General features: G+C 39.4%; 1 protein-coding gene across 2 annotated transcripts in view; it reads left to right on the top strand.

Annotated features, from left to right (window-relative positions):
- The first annotated feature begins 9,300 nt into the window (after nucleotides 1-9,300).
- Nucleotides 9,301-15,829, top strand: part of negr1 (neuronal growth regulator 1) — a 106,753-nt gene continuing 100,224 nt past the window's right edge. For both annotated transcript variants that reach the window (XM_012821546.3, XM_031574681.2), the window contains exon 1: nucleotides 9,301-9,639. In XM_012821546.3, the coding sequence (XP_012677000.2) occupies nucleotides 9,470-9,639 (170 nt within the window). In that variant the 5' untranslated portion in view covers nucleotides 9,301-9,469. The remainder of the gene's footprint in view (nucleotides 9,640-15,829) is intronic.

The raw sequence follows: 15,829 nt of genomic DNA, 5'->3' as shown, positions 1-15,829 counted from the left end.
AAATTGATTAAATGATGCACCAACATCACTGAAGCCGGGGGTGTTTTGACTTCAAGTGGTGTTTCAAGTGGATTTGGAGTTGGAAATATCAGAGTTCCTTCGTGGTCTCGAATGTGCCATTATAGGGCAAGCTAAATGTTATTCTACACACCACACCTCTGCTACAGGAATGCTGACGTGTTGTCTAACAAAACACTGGGGCAGCATTATGCCGGCTTTGTTTGGTAGTAAAAGTTTCTAAACCAGCAAAGTCATCATAACAAGCAGTTTTCTTAACGGTGATATATCGGGATTTCTATTTAAAAGGGACTAAGGAGAAACCTTGAGCAGAGCCTAACTCACGAGTAATGCTGTGTAATCACCCCTCTCTGTGATAGAGGTTTACATGTCTGATTACAGATTTCACCCTACATGCACGTTTCAAAGAGCAACCATGACACCAGATGTCCCTCGACGCCTCATCTCCCGCCTCCCTCCCCCATCTTCCCTCCTGGAGGCAGAGTTCACAGAAACACCAGAAGCACATAACACATCATGTCACGTCCCATCACCTAACTACTACTAACATATCATGACGATGAATAATGAAGCGTCCTTGGGGCATAGGTTTTCGTAGAACTGTCAGTTAGCTGAAACAAAACACAGCAAAGTTTGCACTTCTTAAGTTTTTCATGTTTGCCAATTCATTTCTACAGCATGAAAGAGGCCATTTTAATTGCACGGTGGGCTGCCTGTGTCATTATTTCACAACGAATGGCAAATGAATGCATGAATGTAGGTTCAATTGTATATTTCACAAAGGGTAACCCCATTTAGCTCTGTCTACCATGGCTTGCACCGTTATTATAAAACATTCTTCTTACAGAAATAACTGTGGCTTTCTCTTCAGTGTCCATAGGGCAGTAGTCTACAGCAATCCTTTTCTTTTCTGTGCAACGCCACAGTGGTTCAATAAGATTATTGCAAAGGCAGGTTTAGACACCCTGCTGTCTTAATCTCTCCAGCACGCTGCTTTTCAAACCCATTTATAAATTCAATATATAAAAGTTTTCTGACAATTAAAAAGCAATTCTGTTATTTTACCCACAAACCAGGTAATTGCATCTGTCTCACGAAATGTGATTATGTCACAAAAGGCACAGAGCTGAACAACTCTTAAGGAACAAGAGAAAATCAGATGGCAACAGGTCAATATTCAGACTGAGACTACAGATGTCTATTTTAGTTTTGAGAGAAAACAGAAAGGATATTAGTTGCACAGCTTTTGATTATATTGACATTGGTACATTGAGCACATATCCCCCCCAAAAAACTGCCACACTTTCTATTGAAAGTCCCAAGGTTCTACTTACATTGTACTTAATTATTAATGAGTCGCTTTTGTTTTGTCACTAATTCACAATATGTACTTGGATCTAGGGTTAGTAACATTTCATAATAACTTATTATTGAAAACAGAGGTTTCAAGAGCTTTTTCTGAAGCTCTTTACCCAGTTCACTTCTCTAGTTCTCACCATTCCTCCTTTTAGAATCAACACCCAGTGTTTGAGAGAAGGTTATCTCTAATGACCCTATTTATCACTGTTTGGGATGCCTTAAAGGTCACTTAGGGATGTTAAGATGAATTGTAGATAGAAATCATGTATTTAAGGAAAACAGAATCAATCTTCCCTCTGTAAATAAAATGGTGATGTCAAAGTGAGTGAAACTCAGCTGGGGGGCACCAGGAAGGAACAACCAGGCGAGGCGCGGTGCTATTTATAGGGATCTTTTTAATGCTTGTATTGTTTTCGCAAGTGATTTGGTAATGGTGGCCTACATCATCAGAAATTTTCATCCATTAGTGGCAGTTCAACAGATAATAATCTGATTCAGTCAAACTGCTTGAAGTTTGTAGAAGAATATATATGGATATCAAAACAAAGTATTCACACCAAGCCAAAGTTCATGATTGCATGAATTTGTGATGCCAAAGGCCACTGATTACAGCCATTTGTCAGCCGTAATCATCCTTTCTCTCCCACTTGAGTGACCTGAGGTTTTATCTTTTTTTGCAAAAATGTTGAGAAGCTGAAACATCGCCCGATTTTCCCAAGCTTTGCCTCCACAGCACACACAGAGGAACACACGGAGGCTTTACGCTGGCATCACTGAGACCTTACGCTGGCATCACTGGGACCTTACGCTGGCATCACTGAGACCTTACGCTGGCATCACTGAGGCCTTACACTGGCATCACGGACAACAACCAAGCCCAGTTCCCTACTAAACTAAAGGCGTACTGTAGCCATTTTATAAATAGGTCACTTATTGTCTTCATACTGTTCATTTGCTTTCCCCCCAAAATCATGTAGCTACTGGTACGTGAATTCTGAGTGGACTGCTGTAGAACACACGGTACCACCCCCCACCCCACCCCACCCCCTAGCCCCCTATCGATTGTTATCATGGTCGATGATTTGTTTTTTTCCCTGTGCAGCTGCATGTGTGAGTCACAGCTCCCACTCTGCATGTTAGTCATGTTAGACTGGACATTACCCTCCCTGGAAACCAAACAGCAAGAACTTGTTCCGCTGCCAGCAATCACAGACTGTTCTAATTTCAGTATAGGCACAAATATCAGTACAGTAGGATTGTAAACCTATTCAGCAACAACAAAGATGTTATTGTGTGGGTATTTCAGCCTTTATGGCAGTCTTGGTTTGTTTGTAGTTGATACAATACAATACAGATGCCTGTCAGATTTGAAGAGAAAAAAAGAACGAGAGAAAAACACAGGCCAGAGTAGTGCATTTATATTTTGGCCTCAGCTGTTTTCCGGAAGCCTCTTCCAAACTAGGGCAGTCTCAGGGTCTATCTTCTTGACAGCTGTGTGGATGTGTAAAATTTGCCGTGCTATTTTAAGCTCATCTGGTTAATGCACTCACTCTACACACATCCGATTTTTCATAGCCCACTTCCACTTAATTTCCCACATTTTTCAGCGTGAAGCCGAGACGTCAGGCTCAGTGTTGTGTGCATGTATGTACTCATAATCACATGGCAGGTTGCCTCAACATTGCACAACTCCACACAACGTGAGATGAGGTTCAGTTGCTCTGTGCACACTCAAGACGAACTGCTGGTCTTCGCTCTTTCAGCATATCTGAAAAATACACTCTGGAGGGGAATGAGGCGTTTTATTGGAGGAGGGGTATACTACTGCATGTCATGAGGCGATATGAGCAAAGTACTTTCTTGGGTTTAATGTTTCCAGTTTCCAGTTTCCAGACCATTTCTAGTAGTTTGCTATTTCTTACTCTCAAGAAGTGGAAAGTCCCAAAATGTTTGCCGGCCAAAAACCGACAAAACAGTGAACACTGAAACATTTTGTTTCAACGTCTTCGACTTTAAGACCAGCATGTATTGTCAAGTGAGAGCAACAACTCGTTACTTTTTTGTTGTCCCTTTGAGATCGACAGTTTCAGTCAACAGGGTGTCATGGTGTATTATGCCCCATGGTGAAAGAGTGGTCACAGAATCCCCTCAAAATGATGGTAGCTGGAACCCTTCCATTCGTAGCCTGTAAGAGACATACTCAAAAGCATTTCACTGAAGACAATAACATGAACAAGACAAACACGCAGATAATGCACAAAGTAAATTAAAACAGTTCAATTTCTGCTTAAGAGTCTATCAAATCACTCTTTACTTGATTTTCCAGTACCTTCCTGTACTGACGTTGTGAGCCAAGTGATTTTGTTTTCCCACCAGAAATAACTAGCATGAATCACCTCTTTTGATTCGCTTTAATTAAAACAGCTTTTAAAAAGTGCCCTTGTACACGACTAAGACTTTTTTAATGGTTGGAATGTTTCTAGCCGTACACTTTTATACAGCTCACCCATTCTTTCCCCTCATTTCCTATCATCCACGTCCTTCTACACATGACTCACTACTGTCTATTACCTCCCGGCAAGTTAACCTCGGCGGCATATTTTGAAAGCGGGTGGCCAAACAGGATTGTTCTTATGGTTCCAGACACATTGTTGTGAAAATAACAGTTTTTTTGCTTAGAGAACACCTGTACAAATACAGAGGTTTTTCATATTATATGAAATTCTGTTTCATCATACTTTGCAGAATTACGGTATATGGCTGGTAAGCCCTACTCAACAATTTATGAACTATTTATGTTCAGTCAGGTTTAGAAGTGCAGTAAGATTTTTAATGTCAAAAGAAATACTTACTTCAGACTTATAACAATGATGTAACTTTAAAAGCATGATGAAAGAACAATATTTTCTAAAAGCGGTATTCATTCTCTATATCCAACAATTACCTATTGTATTGCTATCTACAGACCCTGTATGCCTAACCATCACTTTGAACATTATAAAGATGTCCAGGACTATAGGCAAACATCATCTTGTTCATAATTACACTGCAGATACAGATCTAGCGGCATCGTTTTTGACCACACACTGCACCTTTAAATATTTCACCAGATAGCAAAGCCTCACTCTTACCCCAGTGAGAAAATCAAAGATGTTTGATTTTTCTGTTAAGGTTGTAGAGGGTTTCCCGAGTGCCCACACTCAGCATGGGTTTTGTTTCGACCTAAAGCCGATTTACAACCCAATAAAAACAGTGGCAGAGGATGGAAACGCGTGTGGAATACTGTGGCTGGGGTTAACCATAAGATTGCTAAGGCTCTTCATGCACCGTGGGTTTTGTGCACCTAGCCAAAATCTCACCTTGGCATCAACAGCCATGATGTCCCACACACTGTTTTGTTGACTAAAATAGGACGACGTGCCTGCATGTCCTTCGACTGTCTGTTATGTGTCAAGCCTATGTTGCTCTTAACCCTTTGATGAGTAGTCAACAATCAGGAATATGTGATTAGCATGTTGCTTACTGAAAGTTCCATTTGATGATGTAATAATAAATCCAAGTGTCCGTTTTAAAGGACAGTCCATGTAAATTGTAGAAGAATTCTGGAATAAAAAAAACATCACTCTTTCACAGTATCACACCATTGAGGTGTTAGTATAACGATCCACAGGACTTGTGTATATAAGTGTACATGAGTGGCTCTATGAGAAGGAACCGGCTTGGGGATTTATAGGCTTTTCCATATTGAAAAGTAGCCTATTTGTATGCTATAACAAAAAACGCATAACAATTAAAACAGAAAATAATTAAATTGAAACAGTATCTGTCACTTTTTCCATTGTAAGGTATAATACCTCCTCTTAAAATGAGCTTCCAAAAGCAGCACTATCTTGTTGGTGAATCACTTTATTGATCTGAAACTCCCTCATTTTCCTGTTACACCAGGCCTTTTACCCATAATGGATTAAATCACACTGTTCCAGATAGCAGTGCAGTGGATAAACATCTATACCAGGTTTTCCACTAGGAGAAAGAATTTATTTTACCGGACAAATTTGAAACTTACCGTAGCATATTTCAATAACCATTTATGATACAAACACAACAATGTTATGTACCCTGTATAATGTACACCTATGTTGGCAAAAGAATAACAACATCCTCAAATCAGTTTGTCAACCTTGGATGGGCATTTGGATGTAGGGTAGGCAGATACATTTGACATGAATAGATAATCCTGAATGAACAGTCCAAATCCTATCTGTCTGCCATAGTGAACTGCAATTTCGCAGCATGATCGTACTTGACACCACTTTATTCTAATTTGATGCAATCAAAAACTGTCAAACTGTCCTGCTTAGCAAACATAGACGTTAACCTGAAGAAAGAAACTATGGTTTAACTTTTAAATGCACATTTTCAAGCATTCTACGACAAAAAATGACTACAGAAATGCATTGTTTACTGTAACTCAGTAGGTCTTTGTGAAACCATATTTATGACCAATGATCTATGACAGTGTATGACCTATGACCTTGCATGACCTATGCTGCAAATTATATTCTGAGTTATAGCAATGGCAGTACAAGACTGGATACATCCTATAAATGATTTGTCAACATCAGCAAAACGTGGTTTGGATGAACAGAACTGCCCCAGTGAAATCAATAAGCTTACTTACCCTTCTTGGTAAGGTTGGTTGCTTTTACATTTACATTTACATTTACATTTACATTTACATTTACATTTAGTCATTTAGCAGACACTTTTGTCCAAAGCGACGTCCAAGGGAGAGAACAGTCAAGCTATGAGCAATTTTTACCATCACGTTACCACCGATAGATTACGCCCTCCTTGTAGAAATAGAACAACTTAATGAGCTAATCACCATGATGTGTCTGACAATCAACATTTTCTGTGGATGTGGTGAAGGCTTTCGAGGCCGGAGCTAAAAACGAATGCGCCATGAAGAATGAAACATGTTTGGATTAAATCCGATTCAATTCTCCCCATGTTGTCAAATGGGAGCGAAAAAACGGTTTTGTGACTCACATTAATTGATCAAATAAAATAGTAGGATATAGTTTGATTTATTTACTTTGGTTACAACACAAATGTTCTGTTTAAGGATATGTGTTATATTTAGCATTAGTACCAGACATTTTGAACGGAAGCTTTTTCATTTCTTGATGTTTTTAATCAATTTTATCAGGCAACAACCGGTAACTACCAGCTAACGGACACCTGATTTATACTACCCTGAGTGGTAGGACTGTGGCGTTTTCCAGGACATACCAGCTTTGTATTGTTTATGTTTATATTGTGTATTTTCCCAGTTATATGCTATATTAATCATCCTGATTCAGTGTGCTTAGTCTTTAACACAAATATAAGCATATGTGCAACCTTTGTTTTGCCAGTCTCTCAGGCACATAACTGCTGACAAACATGGCCACTAATGGCTGTTTGCTTTGGTTGGTTGCTTTCCTGGCCAAAGGAATTCTCCACTCCAAGCCAACTATATTTCCAGTGCCTAAACATGTAGTAAAGAGCCTGGTGCCTGATGAATACTCTGTGACACGCACGTAAATAAAGCTAGTGTTGTTTATGTGAAATAGATCGCTGGGATGTAGCACTCTGTCACATCACATTGGAATAATACATCTAATATCTTAGTACTGGTAGTGCTTATTATTAAAATGTCAAATGCTGTGGACATAATTTGATTCAAGCATTCTGTCCTTTGCATTTGGCTGGATAATTACAGAGGATCTCTTTCACATCAGCTTGTTGTGACAAAACATTACCTATGGATGTGATGGCACTTCTGAGGATGTCAACGAGAATTGGGTAAAAAGTCTATTCAAGGTAGTGACATGTTGTGGGGGAGTCTGGAATGCAAGTTACATTTACATTTAATCATTTGGAAGTTTTTATCCAAAGCAAATTGCAGTTAAAATGTAAGCAAATGGCCGATCAAGGCAAAAATGATAGAAACAAAGTGCGATGAAAATAGTGCTTCAGTTTCACAGGATGTGAGCGCCAGATAGACAAGACAGAGGGAAAATGAAATTTTTAATAAATACAAGTGCATACGCTTTTCTAATCCCTGGCTTTGCAGGTAACAACACTGTGCAACTTTCTATCCCAAGGTTCAGCTAAGGGTCCTTTTTTTTTTGACACTTTATTTTTTACAAAGTTTTTCACAGATACAGAGGAACAGAAAAGTAAACAAACACACAAGACTGACAGAAAATAGTACAAAAACAAAAAACTTAACAACCATGAACATGCTGGATTGCATTGATTCCACAAAGTGATCAGCTAAGGATCCTTTGTCTACAAGATTAACCTTTCTTCAACAATATAAACACTTCATACGTAGAGTTCTCTTGAGACAAGCGTAGAGCAACTTTGTAGTTTTTGTCATCGAATAGTAGGGTTGCTTTCCTTTATGTCTTCCCAATTACCTAGAGAAATGCCACTTTTATTTCTTATAATGTTTTTTTTTTTCTTTTTCTGATGCCTTTTTCAGCTCATTCCAGCCAGCTGTCCCTGGAAAGAGTTTCACTGCCTCAATCAGCCTGAACAGTAACAGGGCCGATGTACAAACAGATCTTTTTTCAACACAAATCCAGAAACCTCTGCGTTTTAATGGAGGGACAAGCTGAAAACATCAGTGTGGGGTGGCATTGGCACCTGCAGTCTTGAATCTGCACAATAAGCACTCCAGAGGTACCAAGGGGCTTGTTTTCAGGACAAAGCAATTGTACTGAGAGCGTTTTGGTATAAATTGGACCCTTCTAGAGGAGGCTACATATGCATGCCTTGGCAGTAAGCGGTAACAAAAGGCTGTAACAGGAACCCCACTTTCAGGTACAAGCTTGCATAACAACATTACATTCAACTATTGTATACAATAATAATAACACCAACAAATCACCAACCGATGCACTATATAATTTTGTCTAGAGATGCCTATTATGTCACATTTTGTATATATTACAGATTCTTCTATTATCACCTCAAGTATGGAAATATAAAATGCTTATATCCTGCTGTGATTATGTCAGAACAGAATGGTTAAAAGACAGGGTTTATCTGTATTCTGCATCCATGGGTCACCCCTCTTTGTTTGTCATTTATATTTTCCATGCTCTAAGCAAAATGCATGGAAATTTGAAATACAAATGCATTGCATGTATTTTGATCAGCTGAAAGTCATGATGTACAGAACACACAGGCATACGGGAAACTTTCTGTTTCAACAGTTTCCCTCCCCCTCCACAGCCTAGCACGTGCTTTCTTTCTTTTTATTCCAGACTTCTCTTAGCTTCTGACTGGTAAATGCTCTGAAACTTTCTTAAGAATATTTCTACAATGCCACTAAGGATGATCTGTGAACCAGGCTGACAGAGACCTTTAGGGACCTATGTTCACATTAAGATCTGTTTTCAGCATATTTCAGGAAAAGTGAAAAAAAAAGAACGAAAGAAATAATATATACTTTAATAAAAATGAGACCGGACAGACTACATATTCTCTGACATTTTAAAACCTCACACTTTTCCAAACACATAAGCAAAAACTAATTTGATGTTATACTATAGCCTAAGCTTGATAGGCTACATGTCTTAGTCTCAGGCTAACACAAGCAAAACGCAACCCCTCTTTTCTCTACCCTCACCTTCTTTCTTATATCGTTAACATTTATCAGTTTCCACACTGTTCGGACGGTTCAATCGATACCTTTAATTGCTGGACTGTTTTGCTGTATCAAGGCACCCTGCTTTAACTGCTCCATCACGAGCTACAGGGAACAGGTTGCCAGGGAAACGGCCGCATGGCAACAGGATCAGAGCCTGGGGGTTGTCTGCTGCTAGGTCGGCTCCCGTTTTACATTTCCTCACTAGATGGTGTGCAAGCCACTGGAGAGTACACTTCAGCGCGTAGTACCGCTCTGAGAAAACAAACCTGGGAAACTACACAACGCATCATTTCTTGTGGTTTTAAGGAATAGAGGAGTCGGAATTAACGTTGCAGTTCACATATTTTCAAGCGCACAACGAGGACAATATTTTATCGAGCTGTGATGGACATAATGAACGCGGTGCAGGATGCGTGTGTCTCCGGTCAGTGGCTCACCGCTATCATTCTTAGCCTTTGTTGCGTTCTTCCCTCCTGTTTGCCTGCTGGACAAACTGTGGAGTATTCCTCAATTACAAATACTGTCTTCAAACAAGGAGACACAGCAATCTTGAGGTAGGAATGATAATCTGAAAACTATGTCCCATTCCTTGCTACTTCCTCCACATAGCTCCTTATGCTTCACGAGACTGATGCCCGTCGTAGAAAGTAGTTGGAGTAAATAACATGAAAAACACAAGGAACCATTAACTGCACACTTGCTTTCTCTGGGTTTAAGTGGGTCACGACGAGCAGTGCAATCTAACAATTTGTGTTACAGTTAGACTGTATGTGTGTGTTTGCTCATAGTTTTAACTAGGAGTTTTCGAAGTAAGCTAGTCCAAGTGTTTTCAATGCTGTAGCCCTGCTCGACTTCAGTTATCCATAGCGTAAGTAACTGAACGGAGTTCTGATATTGTTAAAAGACCCAAGTGATGAGGAGTAACGTTATCATACCGAGTTCATTGATGCTGGCATCGAGGTAGCGTAACCACCCACCAAACATATATATTATTGTGGTCTATTTCAATTAAGTGATATAATAATAGTCTTTGCTCGGGAAGTTGAAGAGTTTTCTTTGCAAATTGGTTAGGATAGGAACTGCTACAAGAACACATAGCCTATAAATAGCACCTTAACCCTCCTATTATGCTAAAAACAATTACGTCCACTATGCTATGGGTCAAATTGACCCGCACTGTGAAAATACGTACACAACGTATTAGTATTAGACAATCCAACATCTGGATCTTCAGTTACCTTGTACTCTGTCTCTGAAATGATCGTCTGTTTCTGAAACCTCTTCCTCTGTTTCACTGTCAGAGTCTTTTACTGTCAGTTTGTTGGAGCTCATTTTTCTGCCTCTCTCTATTGCGAAATCTGCTTCAGCACGGAGAAGAAGTGTGGGAAAGCTCATTTTTACCCTGACAGGACAATTAGATCCAGGAAACACAATAAAACCAGTGATAACAACAATACACATCAAAGAAACATGCTTATATTGTGTGAAGTTACGTGTTTGCATAGTAAAAGCATCATCGGTGTACAGAAATAGGCTACAGCATTTAACAACACATCACATACATAAGGTTATGATATGAGTAAAAGTCAAAACTCTCAGGGAGAAAGAAAATAAGTGAATAACTATTTCAGAAGAATGAACATAACATAATAGGTGATTTAAGAAAGTTTTTTTTACCAATTAATATTTACATCTTCCATCGGCTCTATTTGAATGCAATTTTCAGTTCAGACTTCATAGCCCAATACATGCATGAAAGTACTCTCTTTTGGGGTGTAGCACTAAATAACATTTCTCAGTGCAAGGAGTCTGATTTGTTGTTATTGCTGGCGCTGAGTGTGTTTTCACTAAACGTTATAAATGTGATAACCATGTCATTCTTCCAATGCAGGGAAGAGGTATTCAGATTTTTTCCATGTCTTCACTCTTGAATCTGTAGCCGGCGGACTGGCATTTATAACAGACAATATTGAAGACGGGTCTCTCGGTAGCCTATTTAGAAAACCCATGAACTGGAAACATCCTCATAGGCAAACTGAGCCGAGTGGGAAGTGCAATGAATAAGCTTTTCAAATTACTTGGTAAGGTTATTTTTAAACGACAACTTCTATCGACCAACCAGTCCGAGTCTAGAAATAAGAAAGGCATCCTAAGGGAGGGAGGGAGGGAGGGAGTAGTGCCCAAGCTGTTCCTATTTAAACGTTTAAAAAGGTGTATATTGTCCGGCTACAAGATACTTTCAAGCAGTTTAGGTGGTCTGGACACGATGTATACAGATTAATTCATTAAAACACAATATTTTATTATTTATGTATTTATGTATCTTATGTGCTAGTATTGGAGAGAGGCATATCCCCTATAATAGCCTGACTGAATTATAAAGAAGAATAGTATAAATAGCTTAACATTAAGAACAGACTCAATATTTCAGGGTATCAGTCAGCTTTCCAGCAAGATGAGTCATACAATAGCCATTTATCATAGTCATGGCTGGGGTGGTGTCTTTACAGAATATTCTTTTCTTTTTTCTCTCTTTTTTTTTTACATTTTGAGTGTTGAGCCAAGCTTCCAAAAAAGGAGCGCTCTTTCACATTAGAGGGATATGGAATTTAGGTGTGCCTATGATGTATAAAATGAACTCAAGGCAAGGTCCTTTGATGTACTGTATACTTGGAGTTTCTATTCTGGAGATGGACTGGAGATGCCATTTGTAGACACAGAGCTGGAAGTCTCCATTTTAGCCCCAGTGGTAGACTATGTACTCCCTTTAGCATCATGACAATAATAGAATATCAGTCTGTTCTTTTTGTACGCATTGGTTGGGTTGTCTTGACTTTATTCAGGGAAAATTCACTCCTGCTAGCCACAATGCCATTATAATGAGCATAATGACCATGCACGCACGGCTTACACACACCTGTTTTTACCTACTGAGTCGCAGTAATTGCATCATCCCTTCACAGGTCTTTAAAAATCCCAGGTTTAGCGCCCTAATGGTGAATATTAATCATTAAGTTGCAAGGTAGTATGTGTCTAGCATCTGATGGGCAGACTATGCAGTCCCACTGTTGATGAGTGTTTTTTTTTAAGTGAATTTCAGAAGTTTGAAATGTGTGTGTTTGTGTGTGTTTGTGTTGCTTGGTTTTGAAATCGTGGTTTGCATGCTGTAATGATACATGGATGTGGAACCTTTGTACAAGACACCAGTAAGTCAGTTCATATTAGAAAGCAAAATCTAATTTTGGCATGAAGCCCCTAGTGGCAGGGTAGTCTTAAGGTGTTGCTCACATATGTTGATTATTGGTTGGATTATTTATTGGTTAACCTTTAGAGAATGGCGAGTACACAGTTTATAGCATTGACTTGATATTATATTATAATATAATATTCCCATGGAACCGCCACTATGGGCAGAAATATGTATCACTAGAAACTGAATTTTAATAATTTATTTTTGAATTTGAATCGCTCAACTTGAATAATTGCATTAAAAAACGGTATTTGAATCACATAATTTGAAATTTAAATTCATCAGCTTGGAACTGAATTCCAAAAAACCTGAAAATGAATGTAATATTATGAAATTAAATGTGTTTGCTCTGAAACTGTATTTGATCCTCACTGAGAATTCTACTTTCCACATACTTCAGCATTCAGTTCTCACAATTCAAATTCAGTTCTTGCTATTCAGTTTACTGAGAAACACATCTGGTCATTGAGGAAGAGCAACCAAGTGCAGATCATCTTTTTTACACCTCCATAATGGCTACCTTTGGCGAATAAACAACTGGTACTCTGATGCTCATCACAACATTGCTGAATCTGCCAGAATTCCACTGGAATTACATGGTGATTTTGTACAACAAAACAGCATGTAAAGGTGCTTTAATAAAGCTATGCAATGGAATCATCCATCTGCTCATTGTCATAACACATATCATCATAGTTAAATATTTGCTCATATTTGTTACATGCACGTTCTTTTTGGTGTAGTCGTGTCCAGCATGGTAGTTGATAGTGTCGTAGTGTGAGCACGATGCCATAGGTCTAGGGATGCACCGATACCACTTTTTTACAAACCGATACGAGTACGAGTAATTTTATTTGTGTACTTGCCGATACCGAGTACCGATACCGATACTTCTTAGATTTGGTCTCCATGAAAGTGCAATTAATTTGGAGGCAGATTTTATTTTATCCTCTGCAGATTATGTCAAGCCTATAGTACAAAATGAACAGAAGGCTATCCCAAGCCAAAAATAAACAGAGCTTTCTGGTTTTAACACACAAAAAAAGCCTTCAAACAGACAATATCATCACATTAGACAAAATGCAAATATAACCAGATAAAGGCAATTCAATTTGCTGCATAGTTAACAACACAGTCTGCTTAACAAAAAGTTAACAGAACTATTACTGGATTAGCACAAGAGCACATTTCAGTTACAAAAGGATCAAAAGAATCTCCTACTCAAGTACACAAACAATCACTTAACCTATGTGGCACTGCAAGTCTTTCTCTCTACCTCTCTCTCTCTGTGTGTGCGTGCGCGTTTTTTTCTTTTGCTCCACTAGCATCAGTGAACTCTGTGTACTTAGCACTATGGTGCGTCTTCAGATGTTTAATCAAATTGCTTGTGTTAAACAAAGTACTTTCCTTTCCGCCTCTCGACACCGTAGCAGTGCAGATCTTACACTGTGCCTTACTCCTGTCGTCGTCATTTATCTTAAAATGAGCCCAAATCGCCGTTAAGGCAGCACAACGGAATTGCTAATCGCTAACGAGATGCTAGCAGCTAAATTTAGCGAAACCTGTATACTGAAATACTTTGACACTATGACAAACTTTCCAAACACAGTCAAACATCAAGCAAATGCAACACAAGACGGCAAATAAGCTACTTACTAGTCTGGCAGAGAGTGGTAGGACAATAAATCACATTTTGTGTCAGCATAGCCCGGCCAGTTTGATGCAGTGAAATACTGATGAGTGGTATCGGTGCTTGGTATCGGCAATTCAAAAACGAGTAGAGTACGAGTATTTTAACGAAGTATCGGCACCGATACTGGTATCGGTATCGGTGCATCCCTACATAGGTCACTTAAAAATACGAGGAGCCACAAAAGGTGTAATGGTACTGAAGATAACAGTGAATCAGTGAGGGGGTTAAAAGGAACAAGAGTGCAGAATAAAGTATTGTTTGCATCAGTCTGTGGATGGGAGATGCTTTATTTTTAGGACATGGCTATGATTTGTCTACCAAGTTACGTTGTCCTTACGGTTCACTAATATTCGATTAAAGAACGCCTGGTATCATTTGTTTAGTGCCAAAGACCACTGCAATACTACATGAGTCATGTCATTTCCCACAGTCGCTGATTTGTTGTGTAGCACCCAGTATTAATGAGAAAAAACCTTCCTGAGTGGACTAAACTCACTAAACAGTACATCAATGAGCAAAATACCCAGGTCTTATTCCTCATCTTCATGTTTTCAAAGGATCATCTGTGATAAGACAGCTCTTGTTTCTTTTCCCACAAGTTCTGGTTGTTGTTTCACAAGTTCTGGGGCTTTTACTAATGTAGGTAGAGGATTTAGCAACCACATTGTTGCATTGCTGCCATAAGCTTTGCTCAAGCCACGCACTCAGGTACACATCACTGTTTCGAAAGCAGATTATATTAATCAGAATGAATCAGAGAGGAAAAGCTCATATACAATAAAGATTCAGTTTGTGTGGAATGTGGAAGTGCAATGAGGCGGAGGTAGGAGCTGGTGGAAGAAGTGCTCTTGCAGTATACACACATTTGGCAAGCAAATGCCTACCCCTGGGGGGTTGCTGTGCACCCATCTGGTAGCAGGTCCAGGTGAGCGGGCAGTAGACCCCAGAGATCCCTCCTTCGGGCTGGTGGCGGTGAAGTGTACAAGGTGTCCCAACATGGATGCCACCACAGAGACATCCCACATGAAGTTCACTGGGGGGAAACCCCAGAAAAAAAAGAAAAAAAACCAACAAAAACATTTTGCAGGGTAAGCTCACCGTCACTGTCCTTGTCTGGTGCGACTTTGGGACGGCCCCAGGGGGAGACATTAGGGTGGAGGGAATCTGGTGCAATGATGTCTTCATCACTTACATAAAACAACTACAACTACAACACACTCATGGACATTTTTAGCAGCAGTGTGTGTGTGTGTGTGTGTGTGTGTGTGTGATCAAGGTGAATTCATTCAAGTTTTTGTCATCATTTTGTTCCATTTATAGTGTGTGCGTTCATGAGAGGGAGATGCACACTTAGCTTGTTCTGTATGTCTTTGTGGAGGTCCACATTCATTATCTAATAATGTGGTTGTAATTACAAGCACTAATCATATGACATCCAAAGACCCAACAATGATGTATTACCTTTTTTATGTGTTTTCTTGATTATGTGCCAGTGCTCACTACTTCCAGGAACTCTACTTGATTTTGTGTGTGTGTGTGTGTGTGTGTGTGTGTGTGTGTTTGTATAGAAGAGCAGGAAATTGAAAGTACTTACTCGCTATCACTAACCTTGTCTTGTGTGCCACCATGGTGAATCATAGCTGTCATTCCTGAAACAAACAATGTGTTGTCAAAAAAAGGAAGAGTTCACAGAACATTCAAGGAGAAGACCTAAGTAACCAAACTTTGTTGAAAGCCCACTCACCTGCTGGAGCCTCTGCGTGACCATCAGTCTTCTGACTGAAGTCTCCAATGCACCTGA

Source organism: Clupea harengus, chromosome 10 (assembly GCF_900700415.2).
Source record: "Clupea harengus chromosome 10, Ch_v2.0.2, whole genome shotgun sequence".
Classification (NCBI taxonomy): domain Eukaryota; kingdom Metazoa; phylum Chordata; class Actinopteri; order Clupeiformes; family Clupeidae; genus Clupea; species Clupea harengus.
The sequence above is the reverse complement of the archived record's forward strand: the minus strand, read 5'-3'. Positions and strand labels throughout refer to the sequence as shown.